Source organism: Carcharodon carcharias, chromosome 27 (assembly GCF_017639515.1).
Source record: "Carcharodon carcharias isolate sCarCar2 chromosome 27, sCarCar2.pri, whole genome shotgun sequence".
NCBI lineage: Eukaryota > Metazoa > Chordata > Chondrichthyes > Lamniformes > Lamnidae > Carcharodon > Carcharodon carcharias.
In genome coordinates, this window is record NC_054493.1 from 7,755,552 (window position 1) to 7,781,163 (window position 25,612).

General features: G+C 56.3%; 1 protein-coding gene across 3 annotated transcripts in view; it reads left to right on the plus strand.

Annotated features, from left to right (window-relative positions):
- Positions 1-3,962: 3,962 nt before the first annotated feature.
- LOC121270174 (mitochondrial inner membrane protein OXA1L-like) overlaps positions 3,963-25,612 on the plus strand; it is a 31,530-nt gene continuing 9,880 nt past the window's right edge. The window contains exons 1-6 of one of the 3 annotated variants that reach the window (XM_041175479.1): positions 3,963-4,025; positions 10,768-10,923; positions 14,117-14,495; positions 20,291-20,434; positions 23,203-23,288; positions 25,191-25,355. In XM_041175479.1, coding sequence (XP_041031413.1) covers positions 3,978-4,025; positions 10,768-10,923; positions 14,117-14,495; positions 20,291-20,434; positions 23,203-23,288; positions 25,191-25,355 — 978 coding nt within the window. In that variant the 5' untranslated portion in view covers positions 3,963-3,977. Of the gene's footprint in view, positions 4,026-4,197; positions 4,341-5,240; positions 5,461-10,767; positions 10,924-14,116; positions 14,496-20,290; positions 20,435-23,202; positions 23,289-25,190; positions 25,356-25,612 lie in introns of those variants that run through there. The other 2 variants (XM_041175478.1, XM_041175477.1) reach the window with 2 other exon arrangements.

The window sequence follows — 25,612 nt, forward strand, 5'->3', positions numbered from 1 at the left end:
GAGCGCCGCATTATTGGAGGGTCAGCTCTGAGGGAGCGCCGCACTGTCGGAGGGTCAGTGCTGAGGGAGAGCCGCACTGTCGGAGGGTCAGTGCTGAGGGAGAGCTGCACTGCCGGAGGGTCAACACTTATGGAGCGCCGTGCTGTCGGTGGGTCAACACTCAGGGAGCGCTGCACTGTCGGAGGGTCAGTGCTGAGGGAGCACCGCACTGTTGGAGGGTCAGTGCTGAGGGAGCGCCGCACTGTCGGAGGGTCAGTGCTGAGGGAACGCCGCACTGTTGGAGGGTCAGTGCTGAGGGAGCGCCGCACTGTCGGAGGGTCAGTGCTGAGGGTGAGCCGCACTGTCGGAGGGTCAGCGCTGAGGGAGAGCCGCACTGTCGGAGGGTCAGCGCTGAGGGAGAGCCGCACTGTCGGAGGGTCAGCGCTGAGGGAGAGCCGCACTGTCGGAGGGTCAGTGGTGAGGGAGAGCCGCACTGTTGGAGGTGCCGTCTTTCAGATGGCACGTTACGAATCCCCGGTTGTCCTCTCAGGTGGGATGTAAAAGATCCGATGACCACTGTCGGAAGAAGTGAAAGGGTGGGGGGCAGCTCTCCCTGTTGCGTGAGGCCCATCATTTCCCCCTCATCACCATCACCAGGAGATTACCTGGTCATTATCAGGCTGCTGAATGTTGCAGTGCATTTCAAGCCCAGGTTTCCCTTCATTAGCTGTGAGCTAGAGTAAAAGTGCTTGGAGATTATACAGGGACTGGGGAGGACATTGGGTAGACCGCAGCTGGGGTATGGGTTCTGTCCTGGCCTATCAGAAGGATGCGATTGCACTGGAGAGGGTCCAGAAGGTGCTGCCTGAGTTGGAGAGCTTCAGCCATGAGGAAATCTTTGGATTGGCTCAGGTTGTTTTATCTGGATTGGAGGAGGCAGACGGGAGACTGAATTGAGGTGAATAATATTGAAGGGTGGCCTAAATCGAGTAAGTTTGGATTATCGACTCACTCGGCAGAGGGATCAGAAGCCCGGCGGACTATATTTACAGGATGGACAGAGGAACATAGGGCTTAGGGACAGTAGTAGGCTTCGACACCCCCCCCACCACCACCACCACTTAGAGGGCCCAAGGCAGCAGATACACGGGAGCAGCGCCACTTAGGCCGATTTTTGGTCAACGAAGGAGTCGAGGGTTAAAAGGAAGGGGGCCAGGTGGGAAAGTGGACCTGGGTCCACAATCAGGTCGGGTAGAGAGATGTTTGAAATATCGGGGAGTTGAGGGCGTTGAGGAGCCGGTGTGAACGGGGGAGTTGAGGCCTAGGGAAGGTCCGCCGTGATCTTATTGAATGGCGGGGCAGTCTTGAAGGGGCCAAATGGCCTGCTCTTGCTCCGATTTCCTGTGTTCTTCTTACCTGGGAGCTCCCCACCCCCAAGTCACTCACCATCCTGACTTGGCCGTTCCTTCACTGTCGCTGGGTCGAAACCCTAGAACTCCCTCCCTAGGGTGTACCTACACCACACGGGCTGCAGCGGTTCAGGGAGGCAGCTCACCTCACCCACCCACCTCCTCAAGAGGGCGGTTAGAGATGGGCAAGCCTAGCCGAGCCACATCCCACAAACGGATATTGGAACAAAAAACAAGGCCATTGGGCCCCTCGATCCCTCCTCCGCCAGTCAATAAGACGATGGCTGACCTGATTGGGGGCCCCAAATCCACTTTCCTGCCAGCAACCCCCCCCCCCCCCCCTCCCATAACCCTCGACTCCCTCGTCGGATCGAGAATCTGTCGGGAGTCAGCCTCGAATAAATTGAATGACCCGGCCTCCACTGCTCTCTGCGGACGGTGGGGGGGGGGCGTTCAGAAGATTTTTTATTTTCATCCAGAGGGAGGTGGGGACCTGGAACTCACTCCCTGAATGGATGGGAGAGGCAGAAACCCCCCCCCCCTCATATTCAGAAAGGGCTTGGCCTAACTGCTGGAAGAGCCATGCACTGCAGGTCAAGGCACAGGATGCACGAAGGTGAGATTGGGCCTGGGATAGCTCCCCTGGGAGGAAGCGTTGAGCAGCTTGGGCCGATACTCATTGGAGTTTAGCAGGACGAGAGGCAATCCGATGGATTTTTTTTTTTAAGACAATCACGGGATGTGGCGTCGTTGGCTGGGCCCAGCATTTATTGCCCACCCCTATTTGCCCCTTGAGAAGCTGGCACATACGAACTTACGAATGAGGAGCAGGAGTGGTGTCCATTCGGCTCCTCCAGCCTGCTCCAACATTCAATAAGATCGTGGTTGATCTGGCTGTAACCTCAACCCCACACTTCCACCCACCCCCGATAACCTTTCACCCCCCCCCTTGCTTACCAAGAATCCATCTGCTTCTGCCTTAAAAATATTCAAAATCTCTGCTTCCAACTCCTTTTGAGGAAGAGAGTTCCAAAGGCTCACCACCCTCTGAGTGAAAAAATTTCTTCTCATCTGTCTTAAATGAGTGACCCCTTATTTTTAAACAGTGACCCCTGCTTCTAGATTCTCCCACAACAGGGAACATCCTCCCCACATTCACCCTGTCAACTCCCCTCAGGGTCTTACGTTTCAGTCAAGTCACATAGAAGATTCTGAGGGGCGGAGAAGAAAAGAGTTGACGTTTCGAGTCCTCATGACCCTTCAACAGAACCCTAGTTGACTCGAAATGTCAACTCTTTTCTTCTCTGCAGATGCTGAGTTTTTCCAGGTAATTCTGTTTTTGTTTTGGATTTCCAGCATCCGCAGTTTTTTTTTGTTTTTATATTTAGATTCTGAGGGGTTTTGACAGGGTGGATGCTGAGAGGATGTTTCCCCTCGTGGTGTAATCTAGAGGGAGGGGGGCCACAGTTTAAAAATAAGGAGTCTCCCACTTGAGATGGAGACGGGGAGGAATTTCCTCTCTCAGGCGGTCGCGAGTCTGTGGAGTTCTTGCCCCCCCCCCCACCAGAGAGCAGTGGAGGCCGGGTCATTGAGTCTTTCCTAGTGGTCCATGTTAGACAGATTTTGGATCGACAAGCGGGTCGAGGGTCATGGGAGACAGGCAGGAGAAGTGGAGTTAAGGTGCAGCAGGCTCGAGGGGCCGAATGGCCTACTCCTGCTCCGATTGCTTACGATCCTGGGTACTTATGTCCCCAGTGTGGTAAAGCGCCTCTGATTTCTAAATGGGATCAAACTGTTCCCATTGGCGGACGCAAGGAGAGCCTGGGGGCAAAGGAAGCAATGGCGGAATGAGGGGTTCATGTAGCGATGGGTTTAGGATCTGGAGCTCCCTCCCTAGCAGCACTGTGGGTGTACCTACACCACAGGGACTGCAGCGGTTGAAGACGGCAGCTCACCGCCACCACCTCCTCAAGGGGGCAATTAGGAATGGGCAATAAATGCTGGGCCCGGCCAGCGACCCCCACATCCTGTGAAAGAGGGTGGTGGGGGCAGGGTTGACTGAGGCATTAAAGAGGGAATTGGACTATCATGGGATGAGGAAGAAGGTCCAGGGCTACAAGAGAAGGCGGGAGGGCGACACTGGGTGGGTGAATTGCTGCTTCTGCGGGCCAGCAGAGGCCGACGGGCTGAACGGCCTTGACCTTCCAAACCCGTGACCTTCACCACCTGGGAGGTCAAGGGCAGCAGATGCATGGGAGGGGAGGGAGTGAGGAACCAGGTTGGTGATGTCACAGACAGGGGCGGGTTTGTGATGTCACACATGGGGATGGGGATTATGATGTCAGAGATGTGGGCGGGGTTTGAGGTGTCACACCTAGGGATGCGGATTGTGATCAAAAACAAAAACAGAATTACCTGGAAAAACTCAGCAGGTCTGGCAGTGTGATGTCAGATCTGCGAGGGCGGGGATTCTGATGTCACGCATGGGGACGCGATTGTGATGTCAGAGATGTGGGCGGGGTTTTCGATGGCACTGACGCGGACCGGCTTTGAGGCGTCCTGGTTTTGAGGGGGCGGGGCGAAGTGATTATGACATCAGGAATGGAAGGTGGAACGGAATCTGCGTCAGTGCCCGGGGTTAGTGAGAGTGGTTGGGTGGGGGGGGGGGGGGGGGGGGGTGTTGAGGGCGATAACTCGTCACCCAGAGGTAAAGGGAAGTGGTTTGTGACATCACAGGTCGCCGTGAGGGATTGTTGCGTCGGCGTCGCTGTCGGGCTGGACGAGCTGAAAGCCCCGCCCCCTCAGCGAAGCCCCGCCCCTCCGTGAACCTCCTCTCGCTCCTCCCGCTGCGACGACACTTCGCCTGCTTCACGGGGTCGCGCACGCACGCGCGGCGAGAAGATGGCGGCGGGAAGCGGGCTGAACTCGGCCGCGAGCTGGAGCAGGCGGCTGGTAACCAGTGTGGGGAGCAACAAAGGGAAGGAGGGGAGGGGAGGGGTTGTTACCGGGGGCAACAATGGGGGGGAGGGGCTGGTTACCAGGGCAACAATGGGGGGGGGAAGGGGTAGGTGACCGTGAGGGACAATTGAGGGAGGGAGGGAGGGGCCTGGTTACCAGGAGGGATAATTGGGGGAGGGGCCTGGTTGCCAAGAGGGACAGTGGAGGGGTGGGTTACCAGGAGGGACAATGGGGGTGGGGCCAGTAAAGACGAGGGACATTGGGGGGAGGAGCGGTAACTAGGGAGGACAAGGGGGGGGAGCCAGTAACCAGGGAGAGACAAGGGGAGGGGAGGATCCAGTAACTAGTGAGGGACGATGGGAAGGGAGGAGCCGGTAACTAGGGAGGGACGATGGGGGGGGAGGAGCCGGTAACATGGGAGGGACAATGGGGGGGGAGAAGTTGGTAACCAGGGAGGGACAATGAGGGGAGGAGTCAGTAACCATGGAGTGACAATGGGGGGAGGAGTCGGTAACCAGTGAGGGACAATGGGGGGAGGAGTCGGTAACCAGGGAGGGACAATGGGAGGAGGAGTCGGTAACTGGGGTGGGGTGGGGGGGGGGGGGGGAGACAATGGGAGGAGGAGTCGGTAACCAGGGAGGGACAATGGGGGGAGGAGTCGGTAACCAGGGAGGGACAAAGGGGGGAGGAGCTGGTAACCAGGGAGGGACAATGGGGGGAGGTGCCGGTAATGCAGAGCGGGGGCAGTAACCAACTTCGGGGGTTGGGTATTGTGTGGAGGGGTCAGTAAACATGGCCAATGAGGGAGAGGTCGAGAAATTGGCCGAGAGACGTGGGAATCTGGGATTTATAAGTATAAATGTTTATTGGTAAAGACATAGAGCAGTGAGGGTATGTTAAAGGCTTATTAAACACTAGCTCAGCCTCGGCTGGAGCGTCGTGTCCAGTTCTGGGCCCCTCGCTTGTTGAAGGATGTTGAAGGCTTTGGAGAGAGAGTGGAAAAGATTCACGGGAATGGGTCCCAGGGAGGAGGAACGTCAGTCACGTGGATAGATTGGAGATGTCGGGACTGTTCTCCTCGGAGAGGAGAAGGTTCGGTGGAGGTTTGATCCAGGTCTTTGAAACGATTGAAGGGTCTGGGGCAGAGTCGACCGGGAGAACCTGTTCCTGTCGGCGGGAGGCGGGGTTTAAGGGAACTGGAGGGGGCGGGGTTTAAGGGAACCGGAGGGGGCGGGGTTTAAGGGAACTGGAGGGAGGCGGGGTTTAAGGAACCGGAGGGAGGCGGGGTTTAAGGAACCGGAGGGAGCGGAGGGAGGTGGGGTTTGAGGGAGGCAGAGTTTAAGGGAACTGGAGGGAGGCGGGGTTTAAGGAACCGGAGGGAGGCGTAGTTTAAGGAACCGGAGGGAGGCGGGGTTAAAGGGAACTGGAGGGGGGCGGGGTTTAAGGAAGCGGAGGGAGGTGGGGTTTGAGGGAGGCAGAGTTTAAGGGAACCGGAGGGAGGCGGGATTTAAGATGACCGGTTAGAGGAGCGAGGGACACACGAGGAGAAACTTGTTCACGTGGTGAGTGGTTCGGGCCTGGAAGGCGCCGCCCGAGAGAGTGGGGGCGGGAGGCAGGTTCATTCGAGGCATTCGAGAGGGATTGGACAGGCGCCTGAAGGGAAAAAGAATTGCACGGTTATAGGGAAAGGGACAAACAGGCCTAATGGCTTCCTTCTGTGCTGCAACCATTCACTTATTCTGCTTCTACAATCTGAAGGTTGGTGGAATGGGCTCGAAGGGCTGAATGGCCTCATGTTCCTAATAGACCCAAGGGTCTGAATGGCCTCTTGTTCCCACTAGGCTCGAGGGGCTGAATGGCCTTCCCCTGTTCGCAGTAGGACTGAGGGGCTGAATGGCCTTCCCCTGTTCGCAGTAGGATTGAGGGGCTGAATGGCCTTCCCCTGTTCGCAGTAGGATTGAGGGGCTGAATGGCCTTCCCCTGTTCGCAGTAGGATTGAGGGGCTGAATGGCCTTCCCCTGTTCGCAGTAGGATTGAGGGGCTGAATGGCCTCCTCCTGTTCCCACCAGGCTCGAGGGGCTGAATGGCCTCTTGTTCCCATTAGGCTCGAGGGGCTGAATGGCCTCCTCCTGTTCCCAGCAGGCTCGAGGGGCTGAATGGCCTCCTCCTGTTCCCAGCAGGCTCGAGGGGCTGAATGGCCTCCTGTTCCCACCAGGCTCGAGGGGCTGAATGGCCTCCTGTTCCCACCAGGCTCGAGGGGCTGAATGGCCTCCTGTTCCCACCAAGCTCGAGGGGCTGAATGGCCTCCTCCTGTTCCCACCAGGCTCGAGGGGCTGAATGGCCTCCTCCTGTTCTCACCAGGCTCGAGGGGCTGAATGGCCTCCTCCTGTTCTCACCAGGCTCGAGGGGCTGAATGGCCTCCTCCTGTTCCCACCAGGCTCGAGGGGCTGAATGGCCTCCTCCTGTTCCCACCAGGCTTGAGGGGCTGAGAGTTGATTTATTAAGAGTTGTCACATTAAGTATAAATGTGTAGCTGTAAGAAGGGTGTGCAGGAATAGGGGAACCTGGGGAGAGGGTGATGGGGCGAATGTATGTAAATCTTTGAACTCTGCAGAAAAAGCACATGGGGATGTTTGGCTTTTTAAAAATGTATTCATTCATAGGATGTGGGCGTTGCTGGCTGGGTCAGCATTTATTGTCCATCCCTAATTGCCCCCTTGAGAAGGTGGTAGGTGAACTGCCTGCTTGAACCTCTGCAGTCCATGTGGTGTAGGTACACCCACAGCGCTGTTAGGGAGGGAGTTCCAGGATTTTGTCCCCTGTGTGGTGTAGCTGCACCCACAGCGCTGTTAGGGAGGGAGTTCCAGGATTTTGTCTGTGCGGTGTAGGTACACCCACAGCGCTGTTAAGGAGGGAGTTCCAGGATTTTGACCCTGTGGTGTAGGTACACCCACAGCGCTGTTAGGTTGGGAGTTCCAGGATTTTGTCCCCTATGGTGTAGGTACACCCACAGTGCTGTTAGGGAGGGAGTTCCAGGATTTTGACCCTGTGGTGTAGGTACACCCACAGCGCTGTTAGGGAGGGTGTTCCAGGATTTTGTCCCCTGTGGTGTAGGTACACCCACAGTGCTGTTAGGGAGGGAGTTCCAGGATTTTGTCCCCTGTGTGGTGTAGGTACACCCACAGTGCTGTTAGGGAGGGAGTTCCAGGATTTTGTCCGTGTGGTGTAGGTATACCCACAGCGCTGTTAGGGAGGGAGTTCCAGGATCTTGTCCCCTGTGGTGTAGGTACACCCACAGCGCTGTTAGGGAGGGAGTTCCAGGATTTTGTCCCCTGTGGTGTAGGTACACCCACAGCGCTGTTAGGGAGGGAGTTCCAGGATTTTGTCCCCTGTGGTGTAGGTACACCCACAGCGCTGTTAGGGAGGGAGTTCCAGGATTTTGTCCCCTGTGGTGTAGGTACACCCACAGCGCTGTTAGGGAGGGAGTTCCAGGATTTTGTCCCCTGTGGTGTAGGTACACCCACAGCGCTGTTAGGGAGGGAGTTCCAGGATTTTGTCCCCTGTGGTGTAGGTACACCCACAGCGCTGTTAGGGAGGGAGTTCCAGGATTTTGTCCGTGTGGTGTAGGTACCCCCACGGCGCTGTTAGGGAGGGAGTTCCAGGATTTTGTCCGTGTAGTGTAGGTACACCCACAGTGCTGTTAGGGAGGGAGTTCCAGGATTTTGACCCAGCGACAGTGAAGGAACGGCCGATATATTTCCAAGTCAGGATGGTGAGGGGCTTGGAGGGGAACTTCCAGGTGTTGCGTGTTCCCCATGTGTCTGCTGCCCTTGTTCTTCTAGGTGGTATAGGTCGTGGGTTTGGGCAGCGCTGTCGAAGGAGCCTTGGTGAGTCGCTGCAGTGCATCTTGTAGATGGTACACACACTGCTGCTACTGTGCGTCGGTGGTGGAGGGAGTGAATGTTTGTGGATGGGGTGCCGATCGAGCGGGGGCTGCTTTGTCCTGGATGGTGTCAAGCTTCTCGAGTGTCGTGGGAGCTGCACCTCATCCAGGCAAGTGGGGAGTGTCCCATCACACTCCTGACTTGTGCCTTGTAGATGGTGGACAGGCTTTGGGGGGTCAGGAGGTGAGATACTCTCCGCAGGATTCCCAGCCTCTGACCTGCTCTGGTAGCCACAGTATTTATATGGCTGGTCCCAGTTCAAGCTTCTAATGGCTGGTCTAGTTCAGTTAACGTTAACTAATAAACCAATTAATAGATGCACAGCAGTGGCATGGCGGTATTGTCACTGGACTGGTAATCCAGTACCTTTAGGGAAAGGAATCCGCCCTCCTTACCCGAGTCTGACCTACGTGTGACTCCAGACCCCACAGCAATGTGGTTGACTCTGAAATGCCCTCTGAACAAGGGGCAATTAGGGCTGGGCAATAAATGCTGGCCTGGCCAGAGATACCCACATCGCCGTGAGTGAATAAATTAAAAAGGGAGGTTGTTGCCAAAGCTTTGCAGAGGGTCTGGTTGCACCTCAGCTGGAGAGTGTTTTCTTTTATGCGTTCACAGGATGTGGGCTTCGCTGGCTGGGCCAGCATTTATTGCCCATCCCCGGTTGCTCCCTTGTTCAGGGGGCATTTAAGAGCCAACCACATTTGCTGTGGGGTCTGGAGTCACAATGTAGGCCAGACCAGGTAAGGAGGGCAGATTCCCTTCCCCCTAAAGGGACATCAGTGAACCAGATGGGGTTTTTAACAACCATCGACAATGGTTTCACGGTCATCTCTTAATTCCAGATTTTTATCGAATTCAAATTCCACCATCCTGCTGCCGTGACAGGATTGGAACCCGGGTCCCCGGAGCGTCACCCTGGGTCTCTGGCTTACCAGTCCGGTGACGCTACGAACTGCGCCATCGCCTCCCCCTAACGCCCCGTGGCACCCGGTTCTGGCTGCCGCCCTCTCAAGTCTGATGCCAGGATCTTGGCGGAGGGACCAGTCATCCGGAGGAGCCGAGACTGTTTCCCTCGGAGAAGGGACGGCCAAACAGGAGGCGTCGCGAGGTGTCGGGACAGGGTAGATCGGGGGAGACCCTGCCCAGCGGCGGAAGGGTCATGTACCAGAAGGGAGTGAAGGAACTACAAAGGCTACGTTGGCTGACGGTGCAAAGATAGGCAGGAAAGTAAATTGTGAAGAGGAAGTGAGGAGGCTACATAGTGACATAGATACGTTAAGTGAGTGGGCCAAGATCTGGCAGATGGAGTACAGTGTGAAATCATTCATTTTGGCAGGAAGAATAAAAAGGAAGCTTATTATCTAAACGCTGAGAGGTTGCAGAGCTCTGAGATTCAGAGGGATCTGTGTCCTAGTGCATGAATCAGGAAAGGCTCGTATGCAAGTACAGCAGGTAATTAGGGAAAGCTAAGAGAATGTGATCGTTCATTGTGAGGGGAATTGAATACAAAAGTGGGGAGGTTATGCTTCAGTTATACAGGGCACTGGAGAGACCGCATCTGGAGCACTGTGTACAGTACTGGTCTCCTTATTGAAGGAAGGATGTCAATGCGTGGGAGGCAGTTCAGAGAAGGTTTACCAGATGAATACCAGGAATGGGCTGGTTGTCTTATGGGGAAAGGTTGGACAGGTTAGGCTTGTATCCGCTGGAGTTTAGAAGAGTAAGAGGTGACTTGATTGAAACATGTTAGATCCCGAGGGGAGTTGACAGGGTGGATGCGGAAAGGATGTTTCCCCTTGTGGGAGAATCTAGAACGAGGGGGGGGTCACTGTTTAAAAATAAGGGGTCACCCATTTAGGACAGAGATGAGGAGAATTTATTCTCTCAGGAGGGTGGTGAGTCTTTGGAACTCTCTTCCTCAAAAGGTGGTGGAAGCTGAGACTTTGAATATTTTTAAGGCCTCGGTGGGGAGATTCTTGATTCACAATTTGGGAGGGAGGGGGGGTGTGAGAGGTTATTGGGGGTGGGCGGGAATGTGGGGTTGAGGTTACATTCAGATCAGCCACGATCTTATTGGGTGGGGGAGCAGGATCGAGGGCCGAGTGGCCCCCTACTCCTTCTCATTCCACGTTCGTGTGTAGATTTACGGTGATTGGCAAGAGCGTAGGAGGATTATTATTATTTTTTTTTTACACCGCCGATGGTTGTGATTTGGGGAGGGCGGTGGTAGCAGAATTGGAAGTCAATCGGACAAAGAGCTGGAAGGGGGTTGGGGTGGGGTGGGGGGAAGGTTTTGCCAGGCTGTGGGGGAAGGAGCAGGAGTTACATTCGGGAAGCCCTTCCCTGGAGCCGGCAGAGGTTCAGCAGGCACTGGTGCTGCGTGACTCGGGCTGGTTCCCCTCCCTGTCCCTGTCCCTGTTCCTGACTCTGACTCACCTTCCCCCCCCTCTCTCTCTCTCTCTCTTCCCTGGCAGGTGCAGAGGTCCTGGTGCAACACGATGAACTCGCGGAGGATGAGCAGCCGGCCTGTCGCCCGCGCCCTGCTGGGCGGCGCCCGGCCTGGACAGCAGAGCCGGCTCCTCGCGGTGGCCGCCGGGGTGCGACACAGCAGCACGGATTCTCCCTCGCAGGTACGGGCTGGACGGGTTGGTCTGCTCTTGTCCGTCCGGCGCTTTAGAAAGGGTTGATTGGCGGGTGCAGGAGGAGGGTGAGTGGTTGTTGTGTTTGGGGAGGGGGGGTGGGGGGCGGGGGGCTGTGGGTGGGGGTTGGCCAGAAAGCGCGCGGACCCTTGAGAGAGGCGAGGCGCGTTTCGGGGTGAGGGGGAGCTAAACTCGGACGGCAGCGATTCTGAGTCCGTTTAAAAGGCTGCGCAGGTGTGTAACGTTCCCCAGGGACGTGAATCGGGGGGAGAGAGAGGAAAAAAATAACCGGACGCTCGAGCCCGTTTCAGGCAGAGATGAGGAGAAGTATTTTCTCTCCAGCGGGTCAGAAGAGAGGAGACGGCCCGGCGGATGGCCAGACTCTCGGTGGAAACGCCCAGTTTGAGGCTGCGCCTGGAAGGAGCGGAGAGAGAGAGAGAGAGGTGGAGGAGGAGGTGGAGGAGGGGGAGGAGGTGGGGGAGGGGGAGGGGAGGGAGGAGGTGGAGGAGGAGGAGATGGGGGAGGAGGTGGGGAAGAGACCGAGAGCTTTCAGCTGAAGGCTCGGCCAGCGGTGGAGTCGCTCGGTACAGGAGCGGCCGGAGGCTGGACATCCCAGGGATTGTCGAGCCGGGGGAGGTGCCAGAGACGGGGAGGGTGTTTGGCGGGATCGGAGAAGCTGGAGGAGTTGTGGGGGTACAGCACAGGAACAGGCCCTTCGGCCCTCCAAGCCTGCGCCGATCATATTGCCCGTCAACTAAAACATTTTGCACTTCCAGGGTCCGTATCCCCTCTATTCCCATCCTATTCATGTATTTGTCAAGCTGCCTCTTAAAAACCACTATCGTACCTGCTTCCACCACCTCGTCTGGCAGCGAATTCCAGACACTCACTACCCTCTGTGTAAAAAAACTTGCCCTGCACATCTCCTCTATAGTTTTCTCCTCTCACCTTAAATCTATGTCCCTCTAGTAATTGACTCTTCCACCCTGGGAAAAAGCTTCTGACAATCTACTCTCTCCATGCCACTCATAATTTTGTAAACTTCTATCAAGTCGCCCCCTCAATCTCCGTCGTTCATAGTGAGAACAATCCGAGTTTCTCCAACCTCTCCTCATAGCTAATAACCTCCAGACCAGGCAGCATCCTAGTAAACCTCCTCTGCACCCTCTCCAATGCCTCCATTCCCTTCTGGTAATGTGGTGACCAGAATTGCACGTAATATTTCCAGTGTGGCCTAACCAAGGTTTGATACAGCTGCAGCATGACTTCCCAGCTTTTATACTCAAAAATCCTGCTGATGAAGGCAAGCATGGCATCTGCCTTCCTGACTACCTTATCCACCTTCGTTGCCACTTTCAGTGACCTGTGGACCTGTACACTCAGATCCCTCTGCCCGTCAGTGCACTTAAGGGTTCTGCCATTTACTGTATAATTCCTGCCTGTATTAGACCTTCCAAAATTCATTACCTCGCCATCTGCCATTTCTCCGCCCAAGTCTCCAACTGATCGATATCCTGTTGTATCCTTTGACAATCCTCTTCACTATCTGCAACTCCTCCAAGTGTCATCTGCAAACTTACTAATTAGCCCAGTTACTTTTTCCTCGAAATCATTTATGTATACTACAAACAGCAAAGGTCCCAGCGGAACTCCACTATTCACTGCTCTCCATTCAGAAAAGCACCCTTCCACTGCTACTTTCTGTCTTCTATGACCAAGCCAATTCGATATCCATCTTGCCAGCTCACATCTGATCCCGTGCGACTTTACCTTCTGTACCGGTCTGCCATGAGGGACCTTCCATCGTCAATCATCCTTGTCACTACCTCGAAAAACTCGATCAAGTTAGTGAGACACGACCTCCCCTTCACAAAACCATGCTGCCTCTCACTAATACGCCCATTTGCTTCCAAATGATAGTAAATCCTGTCACGAAGAATCTTCTCCAATAATTTCCCTACCACTGACGTAAGGTTCACCAGCCTGTAATTTCCTGGATTATCCCTGCTACCCTTCTTAAACAATGGAACATCATTGGCCATTCTCCAGTCCTCTGGGACCTCACCCATAGCCAGTGAGGATACAAAGATTTCTGTCAAGGCCCCAGCAATCTCCTCCCTTGCCTCCCTCAGTACTCTGGGGTAGATCCCATCTGGCCCTGGGGACTTATCCACCTTAATATTCTTCAAGACGCCTAACACCTCTTTTTTGATCCCAACATGATCCAGGCTATCTACACATTCTTCCCTAGACAAATCGACCGATAAGTCCTTCTCTTTGGTGAATACTGATGAGAAGTATTCATTCAGTATTTCTCCCATTTCTTCTGGCTCCACACACAGATTCCCACCTCTGTCCCTGAGTGGGCCCACCCTTTCCCTGGCTACCCTCTTGCCCTTTACATATGTATAAAAGACCTTGGGATTTTCCTTAATCCTGGTTGCCAGTGACTTTTCATGACCCCTTTTAGCCCTCCTGACTCCTTGCTTAAGTTTCTTCCTACTTTCTTTGTACTCTCCAGGGGCTTCATCTGTTCCCAGCCTTCTAGCCCTTACGAATGCTTCCCTTTTCTTTTTGACTAATCTCACAATATCCTTCATTATCCAAGGTTCCTGAAACTTGCCATGCTTATCCTTCATCCTAGCAGGAACATGCCAGTCCTGAATTCTTATCAACCGACGTTTGAAAGCCCCCCCCCCCACATGTCAGTTGTTGATTTGCCCTCAAACATTCGCCTGCAGTCTAGATTCCTCAGTTCCTGCCTAATATTGTAATAATTAGCCTTCTCCCAATTAAGCACCTCAACCCGAGGACTCCTGTTATCCTGATCCACCAGTACCTTGAAACTTACTAAATTATGGTCACTTTTCCCGAAATGCTCCCCTACTTAAACTTCGACCAGCTGGCCGGGTTCATTCCCTATTACCAGGTCCAGCTTTGCCCCTTCCCTAGTTGGACTATCTACATATTGTCTCAGGAAGCCCTCCTGGAGGCACCTTACAAATTTTGCACGATATTCGGTGCCGGTGGGGGAAGAGGCTCACGCAGCCAAGTGGAGATGAACCGACGGGGAGGGAGATAGCGTGACGGATATGGGGGGTGTTGGCTCGGTGAGGGAGAGCGGGCCGGACGGACTGACAAATCTCGGTGACTGTTCTCTCTCTCTCTCTCTCTCTATCTCCAGGTCTTACCGTCCCTCGGCACCGCCCCCACCTCGGAGATGGTCCAATCGACTGTAGGCCCCGCCCCCTCCGCGGAGATGTTCCAATCGGCCGTCGGCCCCGCCCCCACTTCTGAGTTGTTCCAATCAGCCGTCGGCCCCGCCTCCACTTCTGAGTTGTTCCAGTCGGCCGTCGGCCCCGTCCCCTCCGCAGAGGTGGTCCAATCGGCTGTCGGCCCCGCCCCCTCAGTGGAGACCGTCCAATCGGCCGGAGATCTCCTGCGGGAGGTGGGGCTGGTGGAGTTGGGCCTGGGCGGGTACACACCGGTGGGCCTGGTGCAGAACATCCTGGAGTTCATCCACCTGGACGTGGGCCTCCCTTGGTGGGGGGCCATCGTGGCCGGTAAGGATTAGGTCTACTGCCCGCTGGAAGGAATCACCTCCCCCCCCACCCCATCACCCCACCCTCACCCCCACCCTCACCCTGCTCTCCTCTCCGTCACTGATACCCACCCACTGCGCGCGCGCGCCCCCCCCCCCCCGGCCTCGGTTCACATCTCCAGGCTGCCACCACCGCTGCAGTGTAGGAAACCCTGGCAGCCAACCCGCGCACAGCAAGATCCCACGAACAACAATGCGATCGTGGCCCGGCGGCCAGGCACTTCCATCGCGCGATGCTGATTCACGGAATCGCACAGAGCAGAAGAGGCCCTTCGGCCCATCGAGTCTGCACCGACACCTGAGAAACACCTGACCTACCTACCTACCTACCTAATCCCCATTGACCGGCGCTTGGCCCCATAGCCTTGAATGTTATGAGGTGCCAAGTGCTCACCCAGGTACTTTTTAAAGGATGTGAGGCTAACCCGCCTCCACCACCCTCCCAGGCAGCGCATTCCAGACCGTCTCCACCCTCTGGGTAAAAAAGCCTTTCCTCACATCCCCCCCTAAACCTCCTGCCCCTCACCTTGAACTTATGTCCCCTCATGACTGACCCTTCAAATAAGGGGAACAGCTGCTCCCTATCCACCCTGGCCATGCCCCTCATCATCTTGTACACCTCGATCAGGTCACCCCTCAGTCTTTCTCTGCTCCAATGAAAACAACCCAAGTCTATCCAACCTCTCTTCATATCTTAAATGTTTCATCCCAGGGCAAAATCCTGGTGAATCTACTCTGCACCCCCACCGGTGCAATCACACTGATCCATCGAGGGATGAACGTTGGCCAGGACGCCGGGTTGACTTCACCCCGCTCTTGGAAGTAGTGGTCCCTCAGAACTTTCTACACCTGACTGAGCAGACAGACCAGGTCCCTGGTTTATCATCAAGCGATTAGGAAGGAGCACTGGCCTTCACTGCCAGGGGGATTTGAGCACAGGGGTAAAGATGTCTTGCTGCAATCGTATCGAGACTTGGTTTGACCAGGCCTGGGAGTGTAGGGCGCAGTTTTGGCTTCCTTACCTAAGGAAGGATAGACTTGCCAGACAGGAGGCTCACCCAGAACAATCCCAGTGATGGCAGGACTGTCGTAGGAGGAGAGGCTGGGAAGACTGGGCTAGTATTCACTGGAGTTTTGAAGAATGAGAGGGGATCTTGTCGAAACTTAGGAAACTCCTGTCGGGCTCCACAGGGTTTTTTATTCGTTCACGGGATGTGGGGGTCACTGGCTGGCCCCAGCATTTATTGCTCATCCTTCATTGCCCCTTGAGAAGGTGGTGTTCAGCTGCCTTCTTGAACCGCTGCAGTCCATGTGGTGTAGGTACACCCAAAGTGCTGTTTCTTTGCCTGTCTATGTCTATCTGTGTGTGTGTGTGTGTGTGTGTGTGTGTGTGTGTCTCTCTCTCTGTCAGCGTCTGTGTGCGTCTCTCTCTCTTGTAGGGGTGTGTGTGTGTGTGTCTCTTCTCGGGGTGCGTGTGTGTGTGTCTCTCTCTTGTCAGGATGCGTGTGTGTGTGTGTCTCTCTTCGGGGTGCGTATGTGTGTCTCTCTTGTCGGGGTGTGTGTGTGTCTCTCTCTTGTCGGGGTGCGTGTGTGTGTCTCTCTCTTGTCGGGGTGCGTGTGTGTGTGTCTCTCTTGTCGGGGTGCGAGTGTGTGTGTCTCTCTTGTCGGGGTGCGAGTGTGCGTGTCTCTCTCTTGTCGGGGTGCGAGTGTGCGTGTCTCTCTCTTGTCGGGGTGCGAGTGTGCGTGTCTCTCTCTTGTCGGGGTGCGAGTGTGCGTGTCTCTCTCTTGTCGGGGTGCGAGTGTGCGTGTCTCTCTCTTGTCGGGGTGCGAGTGTGCGTGTCTCTCTCTTGTCGGGGTGCGAGTGTGCGTGTCTCTCTCTTGTCGGGGTGCGAGTGTGCGTGTCTCTCTTGTCGGGGTGCGAGTGTGCGTGTCTCTCTCTTGTCGGGGTGCGAGTGTGCATGTCTGTCTCTTGTCGGGGTGCGAGTGTGCGTGTCTGTCTCTTGTCGGGGTGCGAGTGTGCGTGTCTGTCTCTTGTCGAGGTGCGAGTGTGCGTGTCTGTCTCTTGTCGGGGTGCGAGTGTGCGTGTCTGTCTCTTGTCGGGGTGCGAGTGTGCGTGTCTCTCTCTTGTCGGGGTGCGAGTGTGCGTGTCTCTCTCTTGTCGGGGTGCGAGTGTGCGTGTCTCTCTCTTGTCGGGGTGCGAGTGTGCGTGTCTCTCTCTTGTCGGGGTGCGAGTGTGCGTGTCTCTCTCTTGTCGGGGTGCGAGTGTGCGTGTCTCTCTCTTGTCGGGGTGCGAGTGTGCGTGTCTCTCTCTTGTCGGGGTGCGAGTGTGCGTGTCTCTCTCTTGTCGGGGTGCGAGTGTGCGTGTCTCTCTCTTGTCGGGGTGCGAGTGTGCGTGTCTCTCTCTTGTCGGGGTGCGAGTGTGCGTGTCTCTCTCTTGTCGGGGTGCGAGTGTGCGTGTCTCTCTCTTGTCGGGGTGCGAGTGTGCGTGTCTCTCTCTTGTCGGGGTGCGAGTGTGCGTGTCTCTCTCTTGTCGGGGTGCGAGTGTGCGTGTCTCTCTCTTGTCGGGGTGCGAGTGTGCGTGTCTCTCTCTTGTCGGGGTGCGAGTGTGCGTGTCTCTCTCTTGTCGGGGTGCGAGTGTGCGTGTCTCTCTCGGGGTGCGAGTGTGTGTGTGCGTCTCTCTCTTGTCGGGGTGCGCTTGTATGTGTCTCTCTTGTCGGGGTGCGCGCGTGTGTGTCTCTCTTGTCGGCATGCGTGCGTGTGTGTCTCTTTCTCGTCGGGGTGCGTGTGCGTGTGTGTCTCTTTCTCGTCGGGGTGCGTGTGAGTGTCTTTCTCGTCGGGGTGCGTGTGTGTGTCTCTTTCTCGTCGGGGCGCGTGTGTGTGTGTCTCTCTCTTGTCAGTGTATGTGTGTCTCTCTCTCGTCGGGGTGTGTGAGTGTCTCTCTCTTGTCGGGGTGCGTGTGTGTGTCTCTCTCTTGTCGGGGTGCGTGTGTGTGTCTCTTGTCGGGGTGCGTGTGTGTGTCTCTTGTCGGGGTGCGTGTGTGTGTCTCTTGTCGGGGTGCGTGTGTGTGTCTCTTGTCGGGGTGCGTGTGTGTGTCTCTCTTGTCGGGGTGCGTGTGTGTGTGTGTCTCTCTCTTGTCGGGGTGCGTGTGTGTGTCTCTCTCTTGTCGGGGTGCGTGTGTGTGTGTCTCTCTTGTCGGGGTGCGTGTGTGTGTCTCTCTTGTCGGGATGCGTGTGTGTGTGTCTCTTGTCGGGGTGCGTGTGTGTGTGTCTCTTGTCGGGGTGCGTGTGTGTGTGTCTCTTGTCGGGGTGCGTGTGTGTGTGTCTCTCTCTTGTCGGGGTGTGTGTTTCTCTCTCTCGTCGGGGTGCGTGTGTGTGTCTCTCTCTCGTCGGGGTGCGTGTGTGTGTCTCTCTCTCGTCGGGGTGCAAGTGTGTGTCTCTCTTGTCGGGGTGCGTGTGTGTGTCCCTTGTCGGGGTGCGTGTGTGTGTATCCCTTGTCGGGGTGCGTGTGTGTGTGTCCCTTGTCGGGGTGCGTGTGTGTGTGTCTCTTGTCAGGGTGCGTGTGTGTGTGTCTCTTGTCGGGGTGCGTGTGTGTGTGTCTCTTGTCGGGGTGCGTGTGTGTGTGTCTCTCTCTTGTCGGGGTGTGTGTTTCTCTCGTCGGGGTGCGTGTGTGTGTCTCTCTCTCGTCGGGGTGCGTGTGTGTGTCTCTCTCTCGTCGGGGTGCAAGTGTGTGTCTCTCTTGTCGGGGTGCGTGTGTGTGTGTCTCTCTCTTGTCGGAGTGCGTGTGTGTGTGTCTCTCTCTTGTCGGGGTGCGTGTGTGTGTGTCTCTCTTGTCGGGGTGCGTGTGTGTGTCTCTCTTGTCGGGTGCGTGTGTGTGTCTCTCTTGTCGGGGTGCGTGTGTGTGTCTCTCTTGTCGGGGTGCGTGTGTGTGTCTCTCTTGTCGGGGTGCGTGTGTGTGTCTCTCTTGTCGGGGTGCGTGTGTGTGTCTCTCTTGTCGGGGTGCGTGTGTGTGTCTCTCTTGTCGGGGTGCGTGTGTGTGTCTCTCTTGTCGGGGTGCGTGTGTGTGTCTCTCTTGTCGGGGTGCGTGCGTGTGTGTCTCTCTCTTGTCGGGGTGCGTGCGTGTGTGTCTCTCTCTTGTCGGGGTGCATGTGTGTGTGTCTCTTGTTGGGGTGCATGTGTGTCTCTCTCTTGTCGGGGTGCGTGTGTGTCTCTCTCTCTCATCGGGGTGCGTGTGTGTGTGTCTCGTCAGGGTGTGTGTGTCTCTCTCTTGTCAGGGTGTGTGTGTCTCTCTCTTGTCGGGGTGTGTGTGTCTCTCTCTTGTCGGGGTATGTGAGTGTCTCTCTCTTGTCGGGGTGCGTGTGTGTGTCTCTCTTGTCGGGGTGCGTGTGTGTGTCTCTCTTGTCGGGGTGCGTGTGTGTGTCTCTCTTGTCGGGGTGCGTGTGTGTGTCTCTCTCTTGTCGGGGTGCGTGTGTGTGTGTCTCTCTCTTGTCGGGGTGCGCGTGTGTGTGTCTCTCTCTTGTCGGGGTGCGCGTGTGTGTGTCTCTCTCTTGTCGGGGTGCGCGAGTGTGTGTCTCTCTCTTGTCGGGGTGCGCGAGTGTGTGTCTCTCTCTTGTCGGGGTGCGCGAGTGTGTGTCTCTCTCTTGTCGGGGTGCGCGAGTGTGTGTCTCTCTCTTGTCGGGGTGCGCGAGTGTGTGTCTCTCTCTTGTCGGGGTGCGCGAGTGTGTGTCTCTCTCTTGTCGGGGTGCGCGAGTGTGTGTCTCTCTCTTGTCGGGGTGCGCGAGTGTGTGTCTCTCTCTTGTCGGGGTGCGCGAGTGTGTGTCTCTCTCTTGTCGGGGTGCGCGAGTGTGTGTCTCTCTCTTGTCGGGGTGCGCGAGTGTGTGTCTCTCTCTTGTCGGGGTGCGCGAGTGTGTGTCTCTCTCGTCGGGGTGCGCGAGTGTGTGTCTCTCTCTTGTCGGGGTGCGTGTGTGCGTCTCTCTCTCTTGTTGGGTGCATGTGTCTCTCTTGTCGGGGTGTGTGTCTCTCTCTCTTGTCAGGGTGGGTGTGTGTCTCTTGTCGGGGTGTGTGTCTCTCTCTTGTCGGGGTGTGTGTCTCTCTCTTGTCGGGGTGGGTGTGTGTCTCTCTCTTGTCGGGGTGTGTGTCTCTCTCTTGTCGGGGTGTGTGTCTCTCTCTTGTCGGGGTGTGTGTCTCTCTCTTGTCAGGGTGGGTGTTTGTAGGTTTACGTGCAACTGTGATGCGAACTGCAGCTGAATATTCACATTCCTCCATTGAACCTTGGTAGCTGGGAGAGACGGCTGACTGTGGAACCCATGTCCCCAGCACAGGTCAGGGAAATGGGGTGGGTATGGAGGGGGGTTAAATATCACATTGTGGGGCAGGGTACGGCTCTCTGCCAGCTCCTTTCCCTGTCCGGCTGAGAGTGATGGGCCGTGAGGGTTCACCCAGACCACTTGCTCGCTGAACCGATAACTGGCACAGTCGGTGCTCTGACATAACAAACTAAATTCATTGTTTCATCTCTCCCTGTCTCTGTAATTTGCTCTGCCTGTGTGTCACACTTTCTTTCCCTCTCCCCGTCTGTCAATCCGGCCCCTCCCCCTTCCCTCCGACCAATCCGTCCCCCCCCATCCATCTGCCACTCCCGTCTCCCTGTCCAGACCACCCCGTCTCCATCCCGCTCGTTCTCTCATTGCCCCTTTCTCTCTCTTAACCACTCGCAATCACTGACCCACTTTTCTCCCACTCTGCTCCTCCTCCCCCACAGGGACGGTACTTGCTCGCACTCTGGTCTTCCCTGTCATTGTGAAGGGTCAGCGAGAGGCTGCAAAACTCAACAACCATCTTCCCGAGATGACCAAACTGACCAATAAGATGAACGAGGCCAAAACCAACGGCAACAAGTTTGAGTGTAAGTGTCGCTTAGTGGCCCTGTGTGTGTCAGGGCGCAGGCTCACTGGGTGACAGTATTCTCTCTCTCTCTCTCTCTCTGGGTACAGGCTCACTGGGTGACTGTATTCTCTCTCTCTCTCTCTCTCTCTCTCTGGGTACAGGCTCACTGGGTGACTGTATTCTCTCTCTCTCTCTCTCTCTCTGGGTACAGGCTCACTGGGTGACTGTGTTCTCTCTCTCTCTCTGGGTACAGGCTCACTGGGTGACAGTGTTCTCTCTCTCTCTCTCTGGGTACAGGCTCACTGGGTGACAGTGTTCTCTCTCTGGGTACAGGCTCACTGGGTGACAGTGTTCTCTCTCTCTCTCTCTCTCTGGGTACAGGCTCACTGGGTGACAGTGTTCTCTCTCTCTCTCTCTCTCCCTGGGTGCAGGCTCACTGGGTGACAGTGTTCTCTCTCTCTCCCTCTCTCTCTGGGTGCAGGCTCACTGGGTGACAGTGTTCTCTCTCTCTCTCTGGGTGCAGGCTCACTGGGTGACAGTGTTCTCTCTCTCTCTCTCTGGGTGCAGGCTCACTGGGTGACAGTGTTCTCTCTCTCTCTCTCTGGGTACAGGCTCACTGGGTGACAGTGTTCTCTCTCTCTCTCTCTGGGTACAGGCTCACTGGGTGACAGTGTTCTCTCTCTCTCTCTGGGTACAGGCTCACTGGGTGACAGTGTTCTCTCTCTCTCTCTCTCTGGGTGCAGGCTCACTGGGTGACAGTGTTCTCTCTCTCTCTCTCTTTCTCTGGGTACAGGCTCACTGGGTGACAGTGTTCTCTCTCTCTCTCTCTCTGGGTGCAGGCTCACTGGGTGACTGTATTCTCTCTCTCTCTCTCTCTCTCTGGGTACAGGCTCACTGGGTGACTGTTCTCTCTCTGGGTGCAGGCTCACTGGGTGACAGTGTTCTCTCTCTCTCTGGGTACAGGCTCACTGGGTGACTGTGTTCTCTCTCTCTCTCTGGGTACAGGCTCACTGGGTGACAGTGTTCTCTCTCTCTCTCTCTCTGGGTACAGGCTCACTGGGTGACAGTGTTCTCTCTCTCTCTGGGTACAGGCTCACTGGGTGACAGTGTTCTCTCTCTCTCTCTCTGGGTGCAGGCTCACTGGGTGACAGTGTTCTCTCTCTCTCCCTCTCTCTCTGGGTGCAGGCTAACTGGGTGACAGTGTTCTCTCTCTCTCTCTCTGGGTGCAGGCTCACTGGGTGACAGTGTTTTCTCTCTCTCTCTCTCTGGGTACAGGCTCACTGGGTGACAGTGTTCTCTCTCTCTCTGGGTGCAGGCTCACTGGGTGACAGTGTTCTCTCTCTCTCTCTCTCTGGGTGCAGGCTCACTGGGTGACAGTGTTCTCTCTCTCTCTCTCTCTTTCTCTGGGTACAGGCTCACTGGGTGACAGTGTTCTCTCTCTCTCTGGGTGCAGGCTCACTGGGTGACAGTGTTCTCTCTCTCTCTCTCTGGGTGCAGGCTCACTGGGTGACAGTGTTCTCTCTCTCTCTCTCTCTCTCTCTCTGGGTGCAGGCTCAATGGGTGACAGTGTTCTCTCTCTCTCTCTCTCTCTGGGTGCAGGCTCACTGGGTGACAGTGTTCTCTCTCTCTCTCTCTCTCTCTGGGTGCAGGCTCAATGGGTGACAGTGTTCTCTCTCTCTCTCTCTCTCTCTCTCGGTACAGGCTCACTGGGTGACAGTGTTCTCTCTCTCTCTCTCTCTGGGTGCAGGCTCACTGGGTGACAGTGTTCTCTCTCTCTCTCTCTCTCTCTCTCTGGGTACAGGCTCAATGGGTGACAGTGTTCTCTCTCTCTCTCTCTCTCTCTGGGTGCAGGCTCACTGGGTGACAGTGTTCTCTCTCTCTCTCTCTCTCTGGGTACAGGCTCACTGGGTGACAGTGTTCTCTCTCTCTCTCTCTCTCTCTCTGGGTACAGGCTCACTGGGTGACAGTGTTCTCTCTCTCTCTCTCTCTCTGGGTACAGGCTCACTGGGTGACAGTGTTCTCTCTCTCTCTCTCTCTGGGTACAGGCTCACTGGGTGACAGTGTTCTCTCTCTCTCTCTCTCTCTCTCTGGGTACAGGCTCACTGGGTGACAGTGTTCTCTCTCTCTCTCTCTCTCTCTCTGGGTACAGGCTCACTGGGTGACAGTGTTCTCTCTCTCTCTCTCTCTCTCTGGGTACAGGCTCACTGGGTGACAGTGTTCTCTCTCTCTCTCTCTGGGTGCAGGCTCACTGGGTGACAGTGTTCTCTCTCTCTCTCTCTCTCTGGGTGCAGGCTCACTGGGTGACAGTGTTCTCTCTCTCTCTCTCTCTCTGGGTGCAGGCTCACTGGGTGACAGTGTTCTCTCTCTCTCTCTCTCTCTGGGTGCAGGCTCACTGGGTGACAGTGTTCTCTCTCTCTCTCTCTCTGGGTGCAGGGTCACTGGGTGACAGTGTTCTCTCTCTCTCTCTCTCTCTGGGTGCAGGCTCAATGGGTGACAGTGTTCTCTCTCTCTCTCTCTCTGGGTGCAGGCTCACTGGGTGACAGTGTTCTCTCTCTCTCTCTCTCTCTCCCTCGCTTGATTGAACTATGTGCAGGGTTCCAGAGGGAAGGACGTTCGGGGTGAGGTGAAGGTCAGGGTCCACAACTTGGGCTGATAGCAGGATGCAGTGTTTTAATGATCTCTTATTCTTCTTGCCCCTCTCTCTCTCTCTCTCTCTCTCCCCCCCCCACCTCTATCCCTCTCTCTCCTGCACGTCCCCCTCCCCCTCTCTCCCTCCCTCTCTCACAGTTGCTAAAGCATACTCTGACCTGATGCTCTTTCAGAAGAAACACGATGTTAACCCGCTCCGTGGATTCCTGGTGCCTCTCGTCCAGGTCAGTGTCGGGCGGTGTGACACCGCTTCCCAGATCCCACCCGCCATTCCTGAACTGATTCCCCCTCTGCCCCAGATTAGGATCCCCACCCTTCCCCTATACTGCCGCACAGATCGCCCCAGACTCCCAGAGCGACACCCTCCAGCCCCACCCCGGGGATCCAGGAGGGACACCCTCCAGCCCCACCCCGGGGACTCCCACAGCGACACCCTCCAGCCCCACCCCGGGGACTCCCAGAGCGACACCCTCCAGCCTCACCCCGGGGACTCCCAGAGCGACACCCTCCAGCCCCACCCCGGGGACTCCCAGAGCGACACCCTCCAGCCCCACCCCGGGGACTCCCAGAGCGACACCCTCCAGCCCCACCCCGGGGATCCAGGAGGGACACCCTCCAGCCCCACCCCGGGGATCCAGGAGGGACACCCTCCAGCCCCACCCCGGGGACTCCCAGAGCGACGAGCCCAGACTGGAGGCAGCCAGCCGGCTCACGCGGAGGCTTATCGCCCTTCTGATTGGCTGTGGCTCCCTGGGGAGAATGTGCCTGTCAGCCAATGGCGGGAGCGGTGAGTGTGGAGGCTCCAGTGGAGGCCGTGGAAATTCCCAAGTATTGGTCCAAGCGGCGTTGCCGATGCGCAGACTGGGTGTGGATGACCCATGAGGAGCCGTGAGCTTTTATTGTCATCCCTTTTGCGGGCTGTGGGCTTCGCTGGCCGGGCCAGTGTTTATTGACCATCCCCGAATTGCCCCTTGAGGTGGTGGTGGTGAGTTGCCTTCTTGAACCTCTAGTCCATGTGCTGTAGGTACACCCACAGTGCTGTTAGGGAGGGAGTTCCAGGATTTTGTCCCCTGTGGTGTAGGTACACCCACAGCGCTGTTAGGGAGGGAGTTCCAGGATCTTGTCCCCTGTGGTGTAGGTACACCCACGGCGCTGTTAGGGAGGGAGTTCCAGGATTTTGTCTCTGTGGTGTAGGTCCACCCACAGCGCTGTTAGGGAGGGAGTTCCAGGATTTTGTCTCTGTGGTGTAGGTACACCCACAGTGCTGTTAGGGAGTGAGTTCCAGGATTTTGTCCCCTGTGGTGTAGGTACACCCACAGCGCTGTTAGGGAGGGGGGTGTTCCAGGATTTGGACCCAGCGACAGTGAAGGAACGGCCGATTTATTTCCAAGTCGGGATGGTGAGGGGCTTGGAGGGGAACTTCCAGGCGGTGGCTGTTCCCCATCTGTCTGCTGCCCTTGTCCTAGATGGTAGTGGTCGTGGGTTTGGACGGCACTGTCGAAGGAGCCTTGGTGAGTTGCTGCAGTGCATCTTGTAGATGGTACACACTGCTGCTACTGTGCGTCAGTGGTGGAGGGAGTGAACGTTTGTGGATGTGGTGCTGATCAAGCTGGGGCTGCTTTGTCCTGGACGGTGTCCAGCTCCTTGAGTGTTGTGGGAGCTGCAACTCATCCAGGCAAAGTGGGGAGTGTCCCATCGTTTTAGGCACTGGAGGGTGTCGAGCCTGGCAGTGGTAAGAATTCCAACGGCCGGTTTGGCCCAGGAAGGAGCCGGGTGGGCTGGTGGCAGGTTGGGTTAATAGCAGGGGAAAATCCCACCATGGGTCGACCACCAGGAAAAGCGGTTTGGGGGGGGTGGGGGGTGGGGGGGTGTGGGGGGGGGTTGGGGGGCAGGAATCGGGTCAATGAGTTCCGAATGGAAATGAGGTCAGGGTGCTCCTGGCTCGGTGGGGGTGTGAAGAGAGTGTCGGACCAGAGGACCAGAGTGTCAGTCGAGGGGGAAAACATTTGAAGGGGCAAGGGCAAGGGCGTGTGGGCAGCCCCTGCTCTGCGACGGCTTGCTGTGCTGGTCGGGCTGTGTTGAAGGCTCATCGGCGAGTCACATCCCCTTCTTCCTCTCTCTCTCAGGCCCCCATTTTCATCTCGTTCTTTGTGGCTTTGCGTCAGATGGCCTACCTACCCGTGCCCAGTTTACAGACAGGAGGCTTATGGTGGTTCACAGACCTCACGGCGCCCGACCCGTTCTACCTGCTGCCGATAATCGTCACCAGCACGATGTGGGGCATCATCGAGGTAACATTGCAATCCCGCCCGCGCACTCTAGCTCTCAGGCTGTCTCTGCGCTCTCTCCTCTCTCTCTGTCTATGTCCCCCTCTCTCTCTTTCTATGTCCCTCTCTCTCTCTATCTCCCCCTCTCTCTCTGTCTATCTCCCCCTCTCTGTCTATCTCCCCCTCTCTCTCTGTCTATCTCCCCCCTCTCTCTCTGTCTATCTCCCCCCCTCTCTCTCTGTCTATCTCCCCCTCTCTCTCTGTCTATCTCCCCCTCTCTC